Here is a 22,927-nt window from a genome sequence, read left to right as displayed (position 1 = left end):
CAAGCAATCCAGCTGGAGTAAAACCATCATTCTCCCATGGAATCTATGGAACAACAATGGCTTTACGCCAGCTGGATTGCCTGGCACAGATTAACAATGAAATTTTATATTGATCTGGCTCTGTGGTTTCATTTCTTTGGTCTCTGGGCTGAGTATTTTAATTTAATTGTTGTGCTTTTATTTTTATTGTGTTTTACTACGTTTTTCTTGAATTGTTTTTAAAATGCCAATAGAATATAAATAATGCATGCAGTTTCTTTAGCACTATGTGACACACCCAAGGAAACAAAAAATGAATCCTGTGCGCAAGGCTTACAGTGCCTCTGCACTCACCTGCCTGAAATATATGAAAGATGCACTTTACTGTTTCAAAATGTACTTTTTCTATTTTGATATTTTTAAAACGTAAAATAGTCATTAGCAGCCAAGCATATTTAAACCCAATTTATATTGATGAACTATAATTAAATATCATAACCTCTTAATATTATGAATCAACCAATCTGTCATCCCATTGTATTACAAAAAAACCCCCAATAACCATTACCCTAATATTGCAATTCCTTGCACATTTTGAAGCCTCTCCTTAGATTCAGCGTTGGGTTGTATATTTTCCATTTCTAAGCATTTCCTCTACTTTAAAAATCCATTGCAAAGAGGTGCACGTGAAAGTTCTACTCCATCATAGATTAACTTAACGAAATTTAAGGCTCCTGGGAACTAGAATCTCTTTTTAAAATGTTATTTAGGCAATTGGGAATTCTGCCCTATCAGCACTTAGTCTTTGGCTGATGTTGACAAAAGCAGGAAAGATGCTTCTTGCTTATACAGCAATTTAAAAATATTTGTTATGGAAAGAACAATATTATTGGAGAAGGTAGTAGCTCCAAAGGTTGGGTCTATGTTCTCAAACTCGCTTTCAAAATGGCCATAAATGAAGCAGATTCTCTCTAAAAAGTTCACTATAGGTTAATAATTTGGCTCCTTCAATTTTCAAAGTTGTTTTGGTTTGGCTCTTTTGGTGGGGGGTAACTATTTTTACAAGGGCTTGAACACTGTTTCTGGCCAAGTGTTTTCCTTGGCAGTTTTGACCATCAGCTGCAGATGACTCCCTAATAAAGAGCTTACTATAGAACTACACAAGTTTTGGCACAGCCAGCTGTCCTCTGCAAATCTGGCACATGCTACAAGAGCCTTGAGATGGGTCAATGTTCATATTTTGGAAACTGTGGCTCTTGTTCCATATAGGTGAAAGCAGCCTGAGCAATGTTATGTGTGGCTCCTGTTTGTAAGTGTAGTACGAAGTTATCCAGAGCATCTTGGTACCCACCTGGCTGGAGTGGGCAGATAACAAAGCAGATGCGGATCTAAGATGGTGCGTGTCTAAGGTCCCGTGAAAAGCAGAGCATAAATTCTCAAACTGTGCGCTGCGAGAAGTAGATTAACTCCTGTGAGCTCAAAACATCATCAACAAAGAAAGCTGCGTGCTGTCTCTCTGATTCTGAAACAGACTACATTAGAAACTATGTCTGGTTTCAATTCAGCCTCCAGTAGAAGATGGATTCTGTCCCGTCTCTGCACTGAATAGATCCAATCGCTACCAATGCAGGTGAAACAGAATGGCCTGTTCTCAGAGCAGGCATGCCCAGAACTGAATGTAATTGGAAGACAAGAAAAGGGCTCCAATGAGGGCAGGCGGTTCTCGCTCTTGCATGCCCTAAAAAAACACAAAGTGCTGCACTGGATTGCCAGTGAGATGGACCCTGATCAAGATGTTAGTACTAGCTTGTAAAGCCCTAAATAGCCAGGAACTGATTACCTAAAAGAGCACCAGTACCAACCATCTTGGACCCTGTGATTGGCAGGTGAGGCCTTGTTGGTGCCAGTGCCACAGGGAGGTGGGGGGGCTGCCTGGTTGGCATGGACCAGTGACAGGGCCTTCTCGGTGATGGTTCCACATTTGCAGAATGCCCTCCCTGGCAAGATGTGTCTGTCTCCCTCATTACTGACATTCAGAAGGTTTACCCAGGCATTTGATGGCTGAAATACTGTTCCTAGCGATCCTGAAATCATTGGCTGAGTGTTTAAGGGGGGGGGCATATTCAGAATGTTTTAATATTGTGAAGAGTGTAGCCACTAGGCAAATATTGAGGAATGGTCTTCCAAAACTGGAGCACCACCATGAAAATCCCATCACCAGTTACCACTCACATAACCCACCCGAGTCTCCAGCACCACACAACTCTCTTTTCCTTCCAGTACAGCAGCTGCAAACAAATCCTACAGAGAAGGGTAGTTCGACTTTTTCGGACACAGTGACTTATCTTAAACAACAGCCTTAACATGGGACCAACTCCTGCACCTTCAGCAGTTGTGAAGAAGAGCTCGTCAGAGAGGGATGGAAAAAGGCTAGCCCTGCCAAAACTCTATGCCTGTGTTTCCCAACCTATGGGTCATGACCCAAAAGTGGGTTGCGGGCTTTATAAGGAAACACAAAATTATTGTTGCTTGGAATCCGCAACTGGTCTATGATGCAACTTTTTGTTTCACTGGCAGATTGTAACGCTGTGTGTTGACACACGCAATCAAATGCCAGCAAGATTTGAGTCTTACATTTGAACACTCAGGAATTCATGTGACAATTAATCTATGGGTCGCCAAACCAAGGTGATTTTGGACTTGTGGGTTACCATGCAGACAAGGTTTAAAACTGCTCTTTTATACAACTATTAAAGGTTCAGGAAACCTGCCTCCCTCAATACTTGCTTTGTTCTAGAAGTAAACCAACAAACTATACAGTGGTGCCTCGCAAGACGAAAATAATTCTTTCCGCGAGTCGCTTTGTCTTGCGATTTTTTCGTCTTCCGGAGCGCGGATTTCCCTGGTATTAACAGTTTTACAAAAAAGAAAGCAAACTCGCAAGACGTTTTCGTCTTGCGAAGCAAGCCCATAGGGAAATTCGTCTTGCGAAGCACCTCAAGAAACGGAAAACCCTTTCATCTAGCGAGTTTTTCGTCTTGCGGGGCATTCGTCTTGCGGGGCACCACTGTACTGATCTGCGTGCTGCAACCTACCTTAGGTTGGGGCCCACCCCACTTGTGGGTCCCAACCAACGAGCTGAAACCCAGTGCTAGCAAAGGTAATCAGGAGGGAAATATCCCAATTGTTTTTACAGCATGGATCACCCAGTGCTAGTGTATTGTGCCCTATTTTATTTCCAAACTTGACTAGAAACTAGGGAGAGAGAATAATGAAAATGGAACAAACGCTTAAGATCAAAAAACTGACCCCCTGCTGCCTCCACCCATAATCAAAAACACCTTTTTCGCTTTTGAGAAAAAGGTCTACTAAAAATGTTGCACGTTAACCTACAGTTCAAGGATTATGTTTCGTGCTAAGAGTTCGAATTCATGGAAACCAGGAGATTGAAAAGACAGGCAAAGGACGCCCTGAAGTTATTGTAGGAGCAGGGGCAACTCCAGCCTATTCAAAACAAGAACAAGCTATTCAAATGTTGGAACATTTTTCTCAGCAAGCTGAACCACATTTTTTTTTTAAAAAAAAAAAAAGAAGTTTTGAGTCAGATCTAAAGATGAAGTGAATGCAGCTGCACAGCCAAATTGGAGGAATTATAAAACAAATATGAAAACTGGCACGTTTCCCAAAGACAAGTCCAATAACTACTCAGCGAAAACAAAAATATTTAAAATTTCACTAACTGCCAGATTTTGCTTTGTGGTTAGAAAAAATATGTTAACATGGTAACATGACAGCGGCAGTTTAAACGTTTCAGGCCTGATTCTCATGCTATGTTTGGTGTGATTTCTTTGGCACAAAGTGGATTTTACAAGTGACAGAAACCCATAGGAAACTAGCCTGCCTTAGTAAGGTAAAACTGGATCCTACCGTGTGAAAAAATATATTCTAAAGTATTTTCTTGTGCAAAAATTAGGCAGTTAAAGCACCTTGTGAAAACGTCACACATGTAAAAGTAAATGGTGATTTGCAACTTGGGAACGACACCACATGACCAAGGAATCTGTTTGGCTGCTTCTGAGTGGAGTTCGAAAATTCATCTAAAGTGCAACTGATTATAACCACACTCACACCATCCATTTGAAGCACTACTTTAAAGATGGCTTCCACTAAAGGAGGCCTCTATTTCCCTCAAAGAGGTACAGTTCCCAGAGTGGTCTAACAATCAATCCCTTTTCACAAGGACCTCTGGGAATTGTAGTTCTGTGAGGGGAAGACGGGCCTCCTAACAACTCTCAGCGCCTTTAACAAACTACAACTCCCAGAATTCTTTGGGGGAAGCCGTGACCATTTAAAGTCATAGCATAGTACTTCACATGTGTGGTATTAATGTGGTCTAAGGCAGAGTTAGGGAGGTGGGTGGCACTGTGTGTTAAACCACAGAGCCTAAGACTTGCCAATCAGAAGGTTGGTGAGTTCCCGTTGCTCTGTCCCTGCTCCTGCCAGCCTAGCAGTTCGAAAGCACGTCAAAGTGCAAGTAGATAAATAGGTACCGCTCCGGTGGGAAGGTAAACGGTGTTTCCGTGCGCTGCTCTGGTTCGCCAGAAGCAGCTTAGTCATGCTGGCCACATGACCCGGAAGCTGTACGCCGGCTCCCTTGGCCAATAAAGCGAGACGAGTGCCACAACCCCAGAGTCGGTCACGACTGGACCTAATGGTCAGGGGTCCCTTTACCTAAGGCAGAGTTGCCTCAGACCTCTTGTTAGAAAACCCAATTTTCCAGAATTGGGGGGGGGGGTTGAAAGGGGGAGGTTAAATCAATGGAATACAGTACTGACAATCAAGTAGGCAGGGCAGGGCAGGGCAGTGGGAGACTTGACTTCAGTATAGCTGCTGTTAAAACCCAGTTCAGCTGCAATTTATATAACCAGCAGAACCAGTTGCTAAAGCTTTGCATGGAATGCACCACTTCAGAAAAAGCAAGAATATTTGAACGACCCACAATTCAGAAACTTTCTTAACATGGAAAGGTAGCACTTCAGCATGGCCTTCACCTCAACATTCCAACTTTCTATGTGCAGAGACATGTGTGTATTTGTGCATGAAAACCTTCTATTTGCAGCCTGAAAATCTGCAATCCAAGAAATGTGTTGCCACTTGGTTCTGCTGACTGTGTAAGCTTGTCTGAAGAAGTATTCCGCATTTGGCACAAAGAAGAAACAACTATTTTTGTGTGAGCTGCAGATGTAAATATGCTGACAGCAAGTTATGATTTTCAGGCCCCTATTAATCACTATGTCCGGGACGCAGGTGGCGCTGTGGGTTAAAGCCTCAGCGCCTAGGGCTTGCCGATCGAAAGGTCGGCGGTTCGAATCCCTGCGGCGGGGTGCGCTCCCGCTGCTCGGTCCCAGCGCCTGCCAACCTAGCAGTTCGAAAGCACCTCCGGGTGCAAGTAGATAAATAGGGACCGCTTACCAGCGGGAAGGTAAACGGCGTTTCCGTGTGCGGCTCTGGCTCGCCAGAGCAGCGATGTCACGCTGGCCACGTGACCCGGAAGTGTCTCCGGACAGCGCTGGCCCCTGGCCTCTTAAGTGAGATGGGCGCACAACCCCAGAGTCTGTCAAGACTGGCCCGTACGGGCAGGGGTACCTTTACCTTTATTAATCACTATGGGAGCAATCAGTAATGCATTACACTTTTGAACAGTAGCACACATCTGCATTGCACAGGTGCAGGAATCTGCAAGATCCCGTCTCTCTCTCTCTTTCACCTGTAGAACAGTGGGAAGCATCGCGGCCCCTATGTTTAAGAAGAAATGCCTTTGCTTGCCCTCGTAGGATGCTTTTACGTTTCTCCTTACCCGCTGTGGTCTCCGCTAAGGAATCCTGCAATGGCCCCAGGAAGTTCGGACTTAACAATGAAAAGATAGGTTGACATGGCTGAGAAATAAGAAAACAGGCATTGGTTGAGTTAGAAACTCGACATCTCTAGGCAAAGTGCAATTAGCTTTGCTAGTACAAAACAGTTAGGAGACTAAGAGACCGTGTCTCACTAAAGGGCATAGCACATAAAAACTCAATTTGTCCCTTTCTTATATTCCGGTGAAAAACTCATACAAATGTTATTTCATAAGTACTAAAGAGGGTTCATTAGAATTGGGGGGACCTTACACAAAGGAAGGGACGCGGGTGGCGCTATGGGTTAAACCACAGAGCCTAGGACTTGCCGATCAGAAGGCTGGTGGTTCGAATCCCCGCGACGGGGTGAGCTCCCGTTGCTCTGTCCCTGCTCCTGCCAACCTAGCAATCTGAAAGCACGTCAAAGTGCAAGTAGATAAATAGGTACTGCTCCGGCGGGAAGGTTTCTGTGCGCTGCTCTGGTTCGCCAGAAGCGGCTTAGTCATGCTGGCCACATGACCCGGAAGCTGTACGCCGGCTCCCTCGGCCAGTAAAGCGAGATGAGCGCCTCAACCCCAAAGTCGGCCACGACTGGACCTAATGGTCAGGGGTCCCTTTACCTTTACACAAAGGAAAAAAACTGGGGCGATTTCATTCCACGTTATCCCAGTGTACAACTTGGAGAGTCAGTGATACCTGAAAAAGAGAGCAGGCTAACCTCTTCCTTTTCCTTCATTACTTTCTCCCATGTAAGTGTCATGGTGCTCTGTACTCTTATGGAAGGGGGTGGGGTGGGAACTGGCGATGAGACACTGCTGAGGCAGAGGCAAAAGGAGACCCCAGCGTTGGGTGAAACAGTCTCGACCACGGGGTTCGGTGGGGAGGATGAGGACGCTGCAAAAGAGGTCTTCTCTCTGCCCTACCTGTCCTCATAATAAATTTACTAGTGACCAGATTGCTCACTGGAGCAAGACGGTTTGAGCGTATTGCACCGATCCTGGTCCGACTGGAATGGCTACCAATTAGTTTCATGGCCCAATTCAAAGTGCCAGTCTTGACCTATAAAGCCTTAAACTACTTAGGACCACAATACCTCAAGGACCGCCTCTTCCCATATGAACCTACCCAGACCCTGAAATCATCTTCTGAGGCCTTCTTTGTGTGCCTCCTCCTCGAGAGGTCCAGAGGGCGGCAACGTGAGAACAGGGCCTTCTCTGCAGTGGCTCCCCATCTGTGGAATGCTCTTCCCAGGGAAGTTCGCCTGGCGCCTTCATTATACACCTTTAGGCACCAGGCAAAAGCATCCCTTTTTAACCAGGCCTTTGGTTGATCTGATTGAAATCCTATAACCTTTTAAAATGTGGCTTTTGGGGGGGTGTTATTGGGTTGTTTTTATTTTGATTATATATCTTGTGGTTTTTATGTTGATCTTTTCTGTGAACCGCTCTGAGACCTCCAGGTATAGGGCGATTAATTGCACACATCAAAACGATTCGATTTGTATCCCGCACCATTTATTATTGAATTCTGTTCTGCACCTTGCTCTGGAAAAAACCCCCACCTACATTCTTTTAAATAACCAGAAAGGTATTGCCAACTAATTCACTTAAGTGGATTTCCCCCCACAAGAAAACATAAAAATGCAACACATTTCTGTAAGTTTGTTATCCGTATCAATCACAAAAAAGGAGTAGAAAGTTAACTGCAGAATGCTGCAGCCCTGAAACAGTTAAAATTACAATTTTTCAAGTGGAGGAATGTGGCCTCCATAAAGAAAAGTGAATTGCATTAATCCAGAGTGGCATGTACCTACAGCAAGGTTAAATTAAAAACAGTTGTGAGGTCACTAAATAAGGAAACATTCACTTCTTTGTATTGAGATACTCAGGTTTTTCCAATCGACGCTGGCCTTCCCTGTTGACTAAGGCATGGGGAGACATTTTATTTGGTGTCTCCAATTTTATTCCTTTTTTAAAAGGAAATTTGATGGAGTGTTATAAGGTCAGGACAGTAATAACGATGCTGTACTTTCTGATGGTAACCATTAGGTGCCAATGAATATAAAGGAGATTTTTCCCCCTTTTTCTTTTTTTAAAAAATCTCTTGCAAAGAAATTCAAACTTCTTCTGTATCGAAACTTAAAATTTCTCTCATGCCCGTTTTGCACATCTGGAATTGAGAGATCAGGCATTTATCTCTTTCACAATTGTTTTTTAAAAGTCACATCGGTTAAATCACACAAAAAACCCAACCTTCAACTAATTTCCAGCTCAGATTTCTTGCTAATATACAATGTGTCACTCTTTCTCATGCATTTATTTTAGCCCCTGGCTAACCATTTGATCATTTTTATCCTTTGTTGTTTGACTGACTCTTTTTGTTTCCTAAATGGCAGCACTGCTCCTCTGAATACCATGCTCCAGAGAGAGACCCGATCCCCTGTGCTACATTCGGGTGCTTTTATACAAAAACCAAAATGAAATGAGCACCCTCTCTTCCCCTCTTAAGCTGTTCCTTTTTTTCCTCTAGGCCATAAGGAAAATGGACTCGAAGTTCAGTGAATCTATTTCTACCCTGAAGCTTCCGTAAGATAGAAATCTCTCTTTTGGCAGCTTGTGAGAAAACAGTACAATTCAGACGTGTGCTTTATCCTGAGTTTAAAAGGTTAAGCTATGGGTTTGGTCCCCCCCCACCACCACCACCACAAAATGCTGAGCACTGAAGAGGGCTTTCACATAAAAGCCACGACCAAACAATAGTAGTAGCTGTTGGAAGAATAAAAAATCAGCCACTGTGCAGCCACTTAAAGCACTGAATTAAAGCGGAAGCACAAGGTCTGCATGTACAGTGGTGCCTCGCAAGACGAAATTAATCCGTTCCGTGAGGCTCTTCGTATAGCGGTTTTTTCGTCTTGCGAAGCAAGCCCATTGACAGCTTAGCGGATTAGCGCTTTTAGCGGTTTAGCGGCTTTTAGCGGATCAGCTGATAAGCGGCTTATCAGCGGATCAGCTGATAAGCGGCTTAGCGGCTTAGGAAAAGGGGGGGAAGGGGGAAAAACCCGCAGGAACTCGCAAGACATTTTCGTCTTGCAAAGCAAGCCCATAGGGAAATTCGTTTTGCGAAGCACCTCCAAAACGGAAAACCCTTTCGTCTAGCGGGTTTTCCGTCTTGCGAGGCGTTCGTCTTGCGGGGCACCACTGTACTTGAATTGTTTATAGCATGGTAGGCAAACTAGGGCCCAGGGGCTGGATCCAGCCCAATCGCTTTCTAGATCTGACCCACGGACGGTCCAGGAATCAGTGTTTTATATCAGTTTTTATATGAGTAGAATGTGTGCTTTTATTTAAAATGCATCTCTGGGTTATTTGTGGGGCATAGGAATTCGTTCAATTTTTTTCCTCCAAAATAGAGTCCGGCCCTGCACAAGGTCCGAGGGACAGTGGACCGGCCCCCTGCTGAAAACGTTTGCTGACCCCTGCCTTACAGGCACAAATTGTGATGCGCACAGTTGCAGAGTTAGCTACAATGGCAGTGCTTAAAAAACCGGCACATTACATCTATTGTTAGACCTGCATTACTAGTTGTCAGCTGAACTGTGGTCAGAGAACTTCCTTGTATACCTTTCCACAGCCACATAACTCAATTATCAATGATGGAGTACTAACGGCAGAAATTAGCTCCTGCTTAGAGACGCTTAAAACTGATTTACAGCCCTTCCTTTCCGCATGGCTCTTAGACAGGAATTTTACACAAAAGATGCCAGCATCTGGGCACTGCTGGGGCATTTGGTTGCTGCTGGAGACAAGAGCGCTGGGCAGAGTAGCCTCCTGGTCTGGTCTGCAGCCAGTTCTCGTGTCTCTCTGAGCTTCACGAGTGAAACTGCCCTACTCCCTGCAGATCCCTGACATTTCTTGGTGGATCTGCAAACAAAAAAGTGCCCCATATTTCCCTATCAGATGCCAGACTCACGTGACTACTTCCCCACATTGCAGGGCTGTTAGGGGAATCAGTTTCTGGTCTACATCCTTGTGGTGCAAGCTGGGTAAGTGAGTTAATTCTTGCAAATGGAACTTGGGAAATTTCAAGCAGCCTTCACATGCGGCACACGTACATCCAATAGCCCAGTCTTAGTGGGAGTAAAGGCCCTAAAGCCACAGAGAGCCCAACGCCCTGTTCCTTTCCTCCCTCCCAAGGTCTGCAATTGGTGCATTCAAATGCTAGGCTGTTTGCGCTTCGCTCCTAGCAATTTTGAATAAATTCACCATTCCTGAAGTGGGCAGGAGTCAACCAATCACTATGCCCAACATGGTACCCTATAGACTTGTCTAACTTCTTGTTCCCCAGTGTGGTTCAGGGCTAGAAGGCCTGCCTTCCCATTTGCTATTTAGAACACTAAATACTAAAACTAAATACTGAAATGTTTGCTGTTCATGGGGTTGGGCTTCCTGTGCAACACCTGTGAAATAACCACACTCTGTATTGCAGGTGGCTGTACCCTGCCATGTATGTGGAATCCTAGCTGAGACTGGAAGCAACCCGGAAAAATGATCCCATGACATTGGCCAGAAAGGAGGAGGAAAGGTCTGTGAGGTTGTGCTACCGCAATAAGTAACCACACGAATGATATTCATTTGCCTTTACTGGAGAGGCTCTTAGTGGGAGCTAGTTCATGGGTCACATCGTACAGCCACTGCCAGACTGTGTAGAAAAGCACTAAGCCAGGCATGGGCAAACTCGGCCCTCCACATGTTTTGGGACTACAACTCCCATCATCCCTAGCTAACAGGACCAGTGGTCAGGGATGATGGGAGTTGTAGTCCCAAAACATCTGTAGAGCCGAGTTTGGCTATGCCTGCACTAAGCTATGGCTGCTTGCTACCTGCCGTAACAATGACAAATTAGAACTGAAATGGAAGAAACGCAACTGGAAATCTAAAAAAACTTTGGGCTGCATCCGCCTAACTCATTTTGTCAGCACAAGGATTCACATTTGTGCAACGGAATCTCCTCCTAATGCACGTACCCTGCACACTCCCCAAATATGCTCTGGAGGTGTGGGGGAAACCCCAGAACAGATTCAGGGTGCACGCAGAGTTCCATTGCACCAGCATGAATCCTTGCACTGACAGAATGAATTACTCTGGATAAAAGCCTGTTTCCTAGAAGGAATGACCACTGGGGGGGGGGGCGCAGAGAAGAAACCCCATGGGATATCTGCAGCACCACAACCCAACACCTTCATCTGCCCCATCTGCAACAAAACATGTCTCGTCTGTATCGGTCTCTACAGCCACAGCAGGCGCTGCAACCTACCATTCGTTTGGCTTCACCCCCAAAGGTGTACTCTTCCATAGTCTCTTGAGACAGAAGATGACAACAACAAAAAATTAGCAAAATGAGTGTTAAGGGGACCACATGGCAGCTTCTTGCTGCTGTTGCTCTGCTAAACTGCAGGACAAATAAAAAGTGAATTTGTTTTTTATTTTTTTTAAGTGTGAATGTGGAAAAGCATGTGCATCATAGGGAGTCAGAATTCCCCACAGTTCCCTGTTGAATGTATCCTTATTCCAGTGACTGGATCGAATTTCAGTCCAAAACATGAATGGAGAAGGCTGCTTTAGTCAGTGTTTGCCCTGAGTAATGTATGAAACAGTCAGGATTTGCCCTGAGAGATATCGGAAACGATTCTAAAGGCATGTGTCTGAAGAAGAAACGAAGAGCAGAGAAATTCAACTTAGACATCGCTTCCCAAACAAATCCCAAAATCATTAACAAGGATTTGCAAGAAATAATGTACTGAAGAAAGATAGAAATATCTCCGTGTATCTCAGAAATCACAGAAAATGTGCCACTCCACACACACAAGGTGGGTTTTGTTTTTAAAGATTTGCAACCAGAGGCTCCAACTTCTCCTAACCACTCCGTCCACAGACAAGAGACCAGAGGCAAATCATTGGTTTGGTGACAAAAGCAGGATGTGTGTTTGTGAGCTTAGGGAGTTGTCAGAGAGTTCATGGGATCAGCCTTCCCTTGCTGAAGGGCTGGCAAGACACCCTTAGAAATATCCGGTGGTTGGAAAGAATGAACCTCATCCCCTCTGGCTAGATGTTCTTACCCAACCAGTTCAGTTCATGACACTGTTATTGCAGGGCTTTATGGAACAGGCTAACAGAGCATTTTATAAAAATGCATATGGGCTGAGGGTGCATTTGGCGACTTCTGAAATCTACTTTCCCTACTGATCATCACTTACTCAGCATTTTTCATTTTCAAAGTGCCTTGCCCTCACTGTGGTTACCCTCGTAACAAGTCTGTGAAGTAGGTCAATCCTACTCAATTCTTTTTGCAGATGGGGAAGTGAGGCTGATACTAGTTGCTTGTCCTAGTTACAGGGACACTGAGGTCCAGCTCCGAGGACCTTCTGGCGGTTCCCTCGCTGCGAGAAGCCAAGTTACAGGGAACCAGGCAGAGGGCCTTCTCGGTAGTGGCGCCCGCCCTGTGGAACGCCCTCCCACCAGATGTCAAAGAGAACAACAACTACCAGACTTTTAGAAGACATCTGAAGGCAGCCCTGTTTAGGGAAGCTTTTAATGTCTGATGTATTACAGTATTTTAATATTTTTTTGGGAAGCCGCACAGAGTGGCTGGGGAAGCCGAGCCAGATGGGCAGGGTATAAATAATAAATTATTATTATTATTATTATTAGTCCACAAATCACACAGGCAGAGGCATCTACCAATTGTGTGATCCACTAGCCTCAAGTACGGCACAGGCGACTGAGGCTTGCTGGGCTCCTTCAGGAGGATCAGTGGGATATAAATTCAGTAACAATAACAACTGATAATAATCCAGCAGCTTTGCAATAATATTGCAACTGGGTGGATCATTTCCAACAGTTCCTGGCCAGGCGCTGTGTTTAACATCCCGTCCCCACCAACCTCACAGGTGGGCCAAGCCTCTCTGGGAACTGTTGCAGATCCTGGGTTTGTTTGAAGTTTACCTGGCCTCAGATTGTGGGACAGGTGGTCACAGGAGCAAAGAAGCATATGTAGCTCTCACTGTATATCTAGAACAGGGGTCAACAAACTTTTCCAGCATGGGGCTGGTCCACTGTCCCTTAGACCTTGTGGGGGGCCGGACTATATTTTGGGGGGGAAATGAATGAATTCCTATGCCCCACAAATAACCCAGAGATGCATTTTAAATAAAAGGACACATTCTACTCATGTAAAAACACCAGGCAGGCCCCACAAATAACCCAGAGATGCATTTTAAATAAAAGGACACATTTTACTCATGTAAAATCACGCTGATTCCCGGACCGTCCATGGGCCGGATTTAGAAGGCGATTGGGCCGGATCCGGCCCCCGGGCCTTAGTTTGGCTACCCATGGTCTAGAGCTTTGGAGGCCTTTTGTAAGCCAGCACATTTGGGGGGGGGGATCCAATTCATGCCATCAGCAGGTCAAAATGATTAGGCCACCTAGATGCCTTTTCGCTACCACTTTCATCCTTGGTAACAAATTACTTTAATGATTGCACCTGTAATGGGTGTATGGGGTTGCTCGTGCGTAAGTTTGCCACCACTCCTGGCTAGTTAGCCTGGTTAAACCTTTCCTGACTGGGCAGCCCTTCACTTCGTGGCTGTTCAGTCGCTAGCAGAATCCGTCAGTGGGCGTTTCTTAAACTTCTTCCAGCACAAAAGCTCTTTGACGCCAAGTCTACGCCTACTTTCCCTGCGCGGAAGTCTTCTGCGCAGGGTGGGTGTGGGCAGAGGAGGACCTGTGCTCTCCCCGCTGGTCTTCAGCGAAGAGTCCTGGAGACCCCTCTCCGATTCCCCCAACCGCCCCCCTTTATCCCTGGTGTTACTCTGATTTCCTTCCCCAGCCGATGAGTTCCCTCTCTCCCTGCTTGGCCCTTCTCCGGCATCGCTTCGGAGCCCTGCCTCCACTTCTGGCTCCGATGTCAGTTCCCTGACAAGTGCATATGGTTATGAAAAACGGGAAATCTTACTGGGAACGATAGGGAAATCTAAGGGAGCCCAATACAAGGATGCAGGTACTCTTGACATGGGCAAAAGAAGATATGGTTTTAACACCACAGGGCACCAATTTGCAGTGGGAAAACACTATGAATTAATTATAAAAGTGGCTGATCCAAGCCCAGTTAGATTACAAGCTCAGAAGTGCTGCTTTTTATTAAGCCCATTCCTTCTCGCATTATTTCCTCTATGCATTCCTGCTAGTCAATATATATGGATGGAATGACACAACCCGCAAGCACATTCATTGTTTCTCTTTTGGAAAGGCCTTCCTGCCGTTAATTTTTTTTCAAAATAAAAATCCTGGACTATTGCCTTAATTATAAAAATAAAACGTAATTGACCTTAATGGGCCTGAATTGTTCAACTAGGACTGGAGATCGCAAGCCTGCCTCTAATTAAAGCGGAGCTGGAAATCGTCAATTTAAAACAATAAGGGTAATTAGCTTTCAGGCCAAACATAAGCTGCTGAAGGGGTGAGCACTCAAATTAGTCCAAATCCCTCTGTAAACAATCTACACTTGCAGCAAATACAGAAGTCACTTAAAAGATTAATTTAGGCAGATCTTTACCAAGAAATGGATGCCCCTTGGCAGGAAATTTGCTCCCACTTTAGGTGTCTGCTTATTTCAAACATGTTTGGAAAGTATGTACTGTGGTGAGAGAAGAAGCTATATATTTCTGGCTTCCTTCCCTGTATTTGCCTTTCTAATTCCCTGGATTAGCACTTTTTGAAACACACTGCGCACACACGAATACAAAAATAAATCTTTTCTCCTTGGCATTCAGGAGTCTGTGATCTGTGCAGGGATTGCCCCACGTCATCCTTTGCAGATAACTGAAGTTTATAAAGGGGGAAAAAAATCTTTTAGATACACACAACATTTTTTGTTCCGTTCCCCCACTTGATCCTGTAGCAATCTTGCAAACTTCCATAAAATTTGCTAATCTACTTGTCCTCAGATGGTAATTTACATTACATTAATGGGAAGGGGACAGGCAGGAAGGAAATGTAACCAATTTACAAAAGCTTCCCTACTTGCCATTATGGCAAATCTCACCACAGGTAATCTGGCAAGTGGATATTTACAAATCTGTCCTACACTCCTTTTTACAAAAGAAAAGGAGGTGAGGGAGTATGCAATAGCATAGCTCCCTGTACACAATCAGAAATCTGACCTGGTTTAGTCAAAGACCTTTAAGGCAGTGTTTCCCAACCTTTGGTCTCCAGCTGTTTTTGGACTACAACTCCCATCATCCCTAGCTAGCAAGACCAAAGGTCAGGGATGATGGGAATTGTAGTCCAAAAAGAGCTGGAGACCAAAGGTTGGGAAACACTGCTTTAAGGATCTGAGTGAAGGCGTCAAAAGGTCTTGGCTTCTGTCCTCTCCATCACCCTTTCAGGGCCAAATCTGACAGAAGTTCCCTATCTGTAGCAGGGAGGCTCCTTCCTTCCCATGCCACCAATCTGAGACACTTATGCAGGAGAAAAGCTTATTGAGGCAACGTTTACTTCTGGAGTCATGTCGCTGCAATATGCCAACTGTTCTACAAATCCTCCACAGCAGACTGATTGCTTCCAAGTCAATGTAACTTGGCCACTTTCCCCAGGACAGACCCATACACTAGTGCAGATGTTTCAGGAGGGGTGGGTAGAAAAAAAGTGAAATGGCAGAAACATAATTTTGAACTCCTAGATGCCGGCACAAATTTGCATAAGCTGTCTGGGTCCTTTCTAAACAGCTTTTTAAATACAGTCATACCTCGGGTTACAGCCGCTTCAGGTTGCATTTTTTCGGGCTGCAGACTGCCGAAACTAGGAAGTACCAGAACAGGTTACTTCCGGGTTTCGGCGGTCGCACATGCCCAGAAGCACTAAACTGCACTTTGCGCATGTGCAGAAGCGCCGAATCGCAACCTGCACATGTGCAAATGCGGCTTGCGAATGCTGTGGGTTGCAAGGGTGCATCCTGCACAGATCACGTTCGCAACCTGAGCATCCACTGTACATATTCTCATTTGGGGTTTTGTTTTATTTTTGTTTTCGTATATGCAATTGCTTTGGCTGTTTTTAGATACGTACCTGCTTTATATATGTTTTTATATTGTAAACTGCTTCAGAATGCCTCACTGAAAGGGATTCAGAAGTGAAATAAAATGACTCCCCTTCACCAAACAGCTACATAAACCCCGGCTGCACAAAGAATTCAGAGTTAAAAGGCTAAAACCATAAAAAGAAAAGGTTCTGCAAAGCAGAAAAGCTGCTCTCTAGATTGCTGCAGAGGAAATACAGATTAGACTAATTACAGACTTGCAAATAAAATTAAGCATGAACCTAGTACAATGGGTTTTAAGATAATCCCCTCTCCCCCAAGGTCAGGATTCACACTGCTCTCTAATTTTTGCTTGTTTGTTATTTTTTGTTGCCTTCCTTCGAGAGAGAAAATCACAAGAGCTTGGCTCCAGCTCTTTCCTGAGAAATGTTCCAGATGCAGCTCTACTTCAAATGACCACCAGATGGAGTGACAACAGCACCGAGGGAACAAAATGTTCTCAAGCGTACCTGGGACTTTTCTTATCCTGTTCTCAGAGAAATAAACACATGCAGCTCCCAATCCAAGCCACCTTTGGTTTCTTCCTACGTGGAAGGAATCTGGAAAAGCTGGACAGCAGATCCTTAATCGTGTCTAAGGCCTGGAGACCAAAGACTCTACAGGTAGCCTTGCACACCCATGCTCCCTTTTAAACGGACTGGTAAATATGGAACAATATTAAGTGCTTGTTGTCCTCTGTCGTCCCCTTCTCCTTGTGCCCTCCATCTTTCCCAACATCAGGGTCTTTTCCAGGGAGTCTTCTCTTCTCATGAGGTGGCCAAAGTATTGAAGCCTCAGCTTCAGGATCTGTCCTTCCAGTGAGCACTCAGGGCTGATTTCCTTAAGAATGGATGCGTTTGATCTTCTTGCAGTCCATGGGACTCTCAAGAGTCTCCTCCAGCACCATAATTCAAAAGCATCAATTCTTTGGCGATCAGCTTTCTTTATGGTCCAGCTCTCACTTCCATACATCACTACTTTAACTAGACAGACCTTTGTTGGCAAGGTGATGTCTCTGCTTTTTAAGATGCTGTCTAGGTTTGTTATTGCTTTTCTCCCAAGAAGCAGGAGTCTTTTAATTTCGTGACTGCTGTCACCATCTGCAGTGATCATGGAGCCCAAGAAAGTAAAATCTCTCACTGCCTCCATTTCTTCCCCTTCTATTTGCCAGGAAGTGATGGGACCAGTGGCCATGATCTTAGTTTTTTTGATGTTGCGTGCTCTGCTCCATGGGATCACGAAGAGTCGGACATGATTAAACGACTAAACAACAACATTGACTCTGCTAAATCCCTTCTGTAGTGACTGCTGCAGTTGCTACTGAGCAGAAGGTAAACTAGGATCTACTGGAACATCGCTGGGTGGTTTCTGCCTTCCAATTGTTTAACAACAGGAACAACCATTTCTCCACATTAGGATTTCAGAATCCCTGCTCTGTAGTAACTCAAATATCGATTTATATTTGTATATGCAGGACATTGCAGTGTACGGCTCATGGGCTGCCGCAGGAAAGCAGCTCCCAACTTCTCAGCCCCCATTTTGGTTCTAGCTCCGTTTGCTATCTGCTTAACTCTTCTCATCATTCCATCTTTTAACAATCGCCAAACTTTTGACGAGGAAGTGGCAGTAAATAACCAGTAAGAGAAAACAAGAGGAAAGTGGGAAGGGACCCAGCACTTCTGCCTGCGGGATTTTTCCTGGCTTTGAAAGAATCGAGAGGGGTCTGACAAGGGCTCTCACGCAATGCATTTCTGGTTTCCAGGGAACATGCAGGTTCTCAGAGCCGGCTTCTGAAAGGTTGCCCTCACCATAAAGGTTCACAGGTGTACCCATTACACTTCCTTCATGCAAATGTCCAGTAGGAAATTATATCAAATCTGAAATTGCTCTTTTTCCTTCCAGCCTTTTTTTTTAAAAAAAAAAATTGCAAGTGTTTACAGTCAAAAAAGAAAGAAAAATGTAAAACCAAGTTAACACAAGACAAAATGTGGTCAGAGGGCTCTATCGGATGCTGCCGTTTCAATAAGCGACTTCCTTTTCTTCCCCGGACAGCCCCAAACACCTTCAAAATCTGCTTCAGAGGCCTGGGAGACCTTCCAGGGCAGATTTTGGGGGCATGCAGGGGGAGGAGAAGAGGGGGAATATCCCATTCCACAAGTGAAACACCAAGTGCACAGATGGATGCAAGTCAGGAAGCTCACCCAATTCAGCATCCTGCTTCTAACAACAGCCAGGCTGATGTCTCTAGGAACTCCCTTAAGCAGCAGCATAGCGTGGGTTGTCAGCACCCGGGGCAAGGCAAGTAATTTGCGCCCCTAACCCCTAACCTGCCGCCGCTGCCAGCTTCTTCTTGCTGCTGCCTGGGCTGGGGTATTTACGGTAAGGTAGCCACGGCGGCGGCGGCGGGTCCGTGTCAGGTGATCTGAGGCGAGTTGCAGCTGGCGCTGCCGCCCAAACGACGCCGCTTGCCCAGAGGAGGAGGAGGGCAGAGAGGCGAGGAAAATGCAACATGGCCCAGCAGCTGCACCAGCAGCAGCAGCAGCAGCGGCGGGGCTGTGAGGAGGGGCTGCCTGGCGCACCCTCCGCGGCCCTGACGTGCGGGGACCGCGGCGAGCGCTGAGAGCCGCTGCCTGCCGGACGCCTTCAGCCCGGACGCGCGCACAGCTCGTCGGTTCCGCGAGACATGGGGCTCTGCTACAGCCTGAGCCCGAGGCTCTTCGGCGACTCCGGATGCGGCGAGCGTGCCCCCCCAGATGTTGCGCCCGGTGCGGCTGGCCCCCCTGCACCCCCCACGCTATACCACTGCCCTTAAGCAAGCTATAAATGCAGAAACCCTCTCCCATTTTCTGCCCCCAGCATGTTATTTAAAAGCCAATAACCATTGATAGATCAATGTTGTATGTTCTGTTTAATCCAGCCACCTTATCCAGAAGTCATCACTAGATCTTGTGGCAGTGAGTTCTACAAATCAGTTATGCACCATGTGAAATAGAACTTAATTGTTCTGAACCTGCTGCTGATAAATGCTTGGGGGGGGGTTAATAAAATAGGTGATGATACTCATATTTTGATATGACTGCCATGGGTACCAGCACAAATGGATGCACAAAAAAGGTGCCAGTACTCTGTACTAGTGAATACAGTGGTACCTCGGGTTACATACGCTTCAGGTTACATACACTTCAGGTTACAGACTCCGCTAACCCAGAAATACTACCTGAGGTTAAGAACTTTGCTTCAGGATGAGAACAGAAATCGCGCTCTGGCAGCGCGGTGGCAGCAGGAGACCCCATTAGCTAAAGTGGCGCTTCAGGTTAAGAACAATTTCAGGTTAAGAACGGACCTCCAGAATGAATTAAGTACTTAACCCAAGGTACCACTGTACTGACACAAAATAGCCCTGCTTGCCAATCTATTTAATCACAACATTGACAATTTTAGAAACCTGTAATACCACCACCACTGCTTAGCTCCTTATGCAGAATGATGGTTGACCGGCCCTTTTCACAGTCAGTAAGCCACCTCTCCATCTGGCTGTGTAGTGTTCTGATTGGTTGGCCTATTTAGCAAAAATGCAGTTATGTTGTACCTTATGGGCATGTTTGCACTGTCCACAGATGTCATTAGCTACGTACAAAGGAAAGCAATACTGTCCATGTAACATGGGAACCATGCAAATATAGTTGTGGCAAGAGAATTATCCTTTTGCGGTGCTTTAGAACAGGTTAATTTTGCGGTGGTGGTGGGAGGTGAAATACCCACACTTTGCAAGAGAAATGTGTGTACTCCTATGGAAAGAAAGCGAAACAAAAGCACCGAATGCTGAAGGAACACGGAAATTTCCATCTAGTGGTATTTAAAAGCTTGAAATAATATTTTCCAAGTGCAAATGCTGCTTCTTGAATTAATCAGAAATGGGAGTTCTTGGCAGATACGTCTTTGCTTTCTGACAGCCAGTGTTATTGTTGAGGACAGAATAAGTAGTTTGATAACACCCAGTGTGCAATAGCTCAGGCCTCTAGGGTTTCTCGGGGGAGTTTTATTAAAAGTGACACACATACAAGGTTATGAACTGTTGGAAGGAGAAGAAAATAAGACTCAAATTTCCTTTGACCAGCACACTCTTGCAATAGGTCCGACCCTTCACTGCTTAGACCCAACTTGTTTAATGACATTTATTTAGAGGTGCAGTCAAATAGGAAAGGAAATTAAAAAATTTGTTTCTCACTACGTAACGTCACTCCAAACCGGTATGAATAAATAATACTCGGTCATTGGGATTAGAGTGTTCATACTCCTGCCTGGAGTTAATAGCAAGAGTTTATTACACTTTAAAACATAGCTTGTTCTACAAAGGACACTAAATTGAATTATGAAAGCAAGCGACCTAGTTCTCAAGTATGTTTATAAAAAGAGCAGTCACTGGGCAGCGTGAGTCAAATTTATGCAGTCACAGTATAATTACGCCACTCAGCAACTCTCGTATGTGCTGCTTGGTCCCAAAGCTACAACAGCCTTTCCTAGGCAGGTAAATATATCTATGATCTCTAACAGAGGTGTCCACAAATTTAAGGACATAGAAACAATTTCAAGCCCAGTTTTCATATGTAGAATAACTAGACCATGACTGGAAGGATGGGACGATACAAGACATTCAAGGAGAAAAAGCAGTTGACCATAACTAGATCAAATTACTATATAATTGTTCTCAGGACAGCTCTGAAAGATCCTCAGTGTTAATAATTATTGTAACTTAACATTTCTTACCTCCGACATTCTGTATAACGATTGTGCTGGCCACAAGAACCTACAAAAACAGTAGATGATGTTAGGAAAAGTAGAAATGTTATTGTCTACCAGATTTAACTATGTCTAGAACAAAAAAGGAGCAGAAGTCATTAAATGAATGTTAGAAGGGGAGATGCTGGGTGTCCATATGGTACAGTGGTGCCTCGCAAGACGAAAAGAATCTGTTCCACGATTCTCTTCGTCTAGCGGTTTTTTCGTCTTGCGAAGCAAGCCCATTGACGGCTTAGCGGATTAGCGCTATTAGCGGCTTAGCGGCTTTTAGCGGCTTATCGGCTTAGCGGATCAGCTGATAAGCGGCTTAGAAAAAGGGGGGGGGAGGGGGAAAAAACCGCAGGAACTCGCAAGACATTTTCGTCTTGCGAAGCAAGCCCATAGGGAAATTCGTTTTGCAAAGCGCCTCCAAAACGGAAAACCCTTTCGTCTAGCGGGTTTTCCGTTTTGCGAGGCGTTCGTCTTGCGGGGCACCACTGTACTGTAGAGAAGAAGGCTGTAAAAGCTAACCATCCCTACTGTCGCTAATCTTTTTTTTAAAAGAGTCAATGAAGTAAGTTCTGACTTGGGCATAATGCTTGGAAACCATGTAAGAACATTCTCATGTGATTCATGAAATATCATACAACAGTCCCCAAGCGGGTGGCGCTGTGGTCTAAACCACTAAGCCTCTCGGGCTTGCTGATCAGAAGGTCGGTGGTTCGAATCCCCGTGATGGGGTGAGCTCCCGTTGCTCTGTCTCAGCTCCTGCCAACCTAGCAGTTCAAAAGCATACCAGTGCAAGTAGATAAATAGGTACCGCTGTGGCGGGAAGGTAAATGGTGTTTCCGTGCGTGCTGGTTTCCGTCACAGTGTTCTGTTGCACCAGAAGCGGTTTAGTCATGCTGGCCACATGACCCAGAAAGCTGTCTGTGGACAAATGCCAGCTCCCTCAGCCTGAAAGCAAGATGAGCGCAGCACCCCATAGTCGCCTTTGAAAGGACTTAACTGTCCAGGGGTCTTTTACCTTTACCTTTTTACCTAAGCGAGCAACAGCCGTAGCTAGATATCCTACATGCTACATCCCTTCAAGTAATGATGGACTTTTATCTCTTAAAAATGAGCAATAACAAAACCAAAAGGAGATAAAGGAGAGTTTGGAAACTACCTTTCCAGGTGAGCCAAATGCGAAGAGACCGAGATCTTCATAAGAAGTAACAGCTGTTAGAAGGAAACAAATAATTCCACATTAATATTTACTGGAAAATTATATGCATGATTTATGCATGCATATCAAGTACAAATCATATGGTTATAAATCTAATATGTGCTTCTTCCATCAAAAAAGCACAAGGACTTAGAAATGCAGATGGGAAAAGATTTGTGGGGTTAATTAAGGTAGTCATGGAGTGTGCCCAAAAATGCTAGTTTTGTGGGTGCTGTATTACTGGTGAAATTACAGTTAATTGCCAAATATTAAATCTAGCCAAAATTAAGCTATTTTAAGTCTCACTGATTTAAATATGAACATAAAGCACATACATATCCGTCTTAATGCTGAACTTTGCTGGAATTACTGAATCATGCCCTTTGTGTTTATAAAAAGAGAAATTAGAATTGCTGAATACAATCAATCAAAATACAGTGGAACCTCGAGTTGCGGACGTAATCCGTGATGGAGGCACATCCACAACCCACACCGTTCGTAACCCGCAGCGCCGTGTCTGCGCATGCGCGTGACACGATTTGGCGCTTCTGCGCATGCACGAGCGACAAAACCCGGAAATAACCCTTTCCGGTACTTCCGGGTTTCCCGCGGCCCGCAACCGGAAGCGTTTTTAACACAAGGTACCATTGTAACGATCTAGGTTTTTATTTCATTATTTTTCTGCATCACAGAAACTAGCATATTACATATTTGGGAGCAGATTACTGGGAAAATGCAGCTGGCATGATACAGAAAATTGCTGCACAATGGAAACAAACATTCTCTTAAACAAGAGGGACATGCACAACCTGTTAGTGCAAAAGTGTGTGAGATTCTGCATTCCATAAAACTCTTTGTCACAAGACTCCTGCATAGCTCAAAGGTTGGGTACTCCTGTACCAACGGAAGTGACCCAATGAAAGGTGCCATCTTA

The 22,927-nt window shown here is 45.0% G+C and overlaps 1 protein-coding gene across 1 annotated transcript in view; it reads right to left on the bottom strand.

Moving 5' to 3' along the window:
• SLC38A6 (solute carrier family 38 member 6) overlaps window positions 1–22,927 on the bottom strand; it is a 63,380-nt gene that overhangs the window by 28,931 nt on the left and 11,522 nt on the right. The window contains exons 4-6 of the mRNA XM_079952128.1: window positions 21,955–22,007; window positions 20,775–20,814; window positions 5,837–5,915 (exon numbers count right to left, since the gene is read on the bottom strand). Of these exons, the coding sequence (XP_079808254.1) occupies window positions 5,837–5,915; window positions 20,775–20,814; window positions 21,955–22,007 (172 nt within the window). The remainder of the gene's footprint in view (window positions 1–5,836; window positions 5,916–20,774; window positions 20,815–21,954; window positions 22,008–22,927) is intronic.

Source organism: Podarcis cretensis (assembly GCF_951804945.1).
Source record: "Podarcis cretensis genome assembly, chromosome: 1".
Lineage (NCBI taxonomy): Eukaryota > Metazoa > Chordata > Lepidosauria > Squamata > Lacertidae > Podarcis > Podarcis cretensis.
The sequence above is the reverse complement of the archived record's forward strand: the minus strand, read 5'-3'. Positions and strand labels throughout refer to the sequence as shown.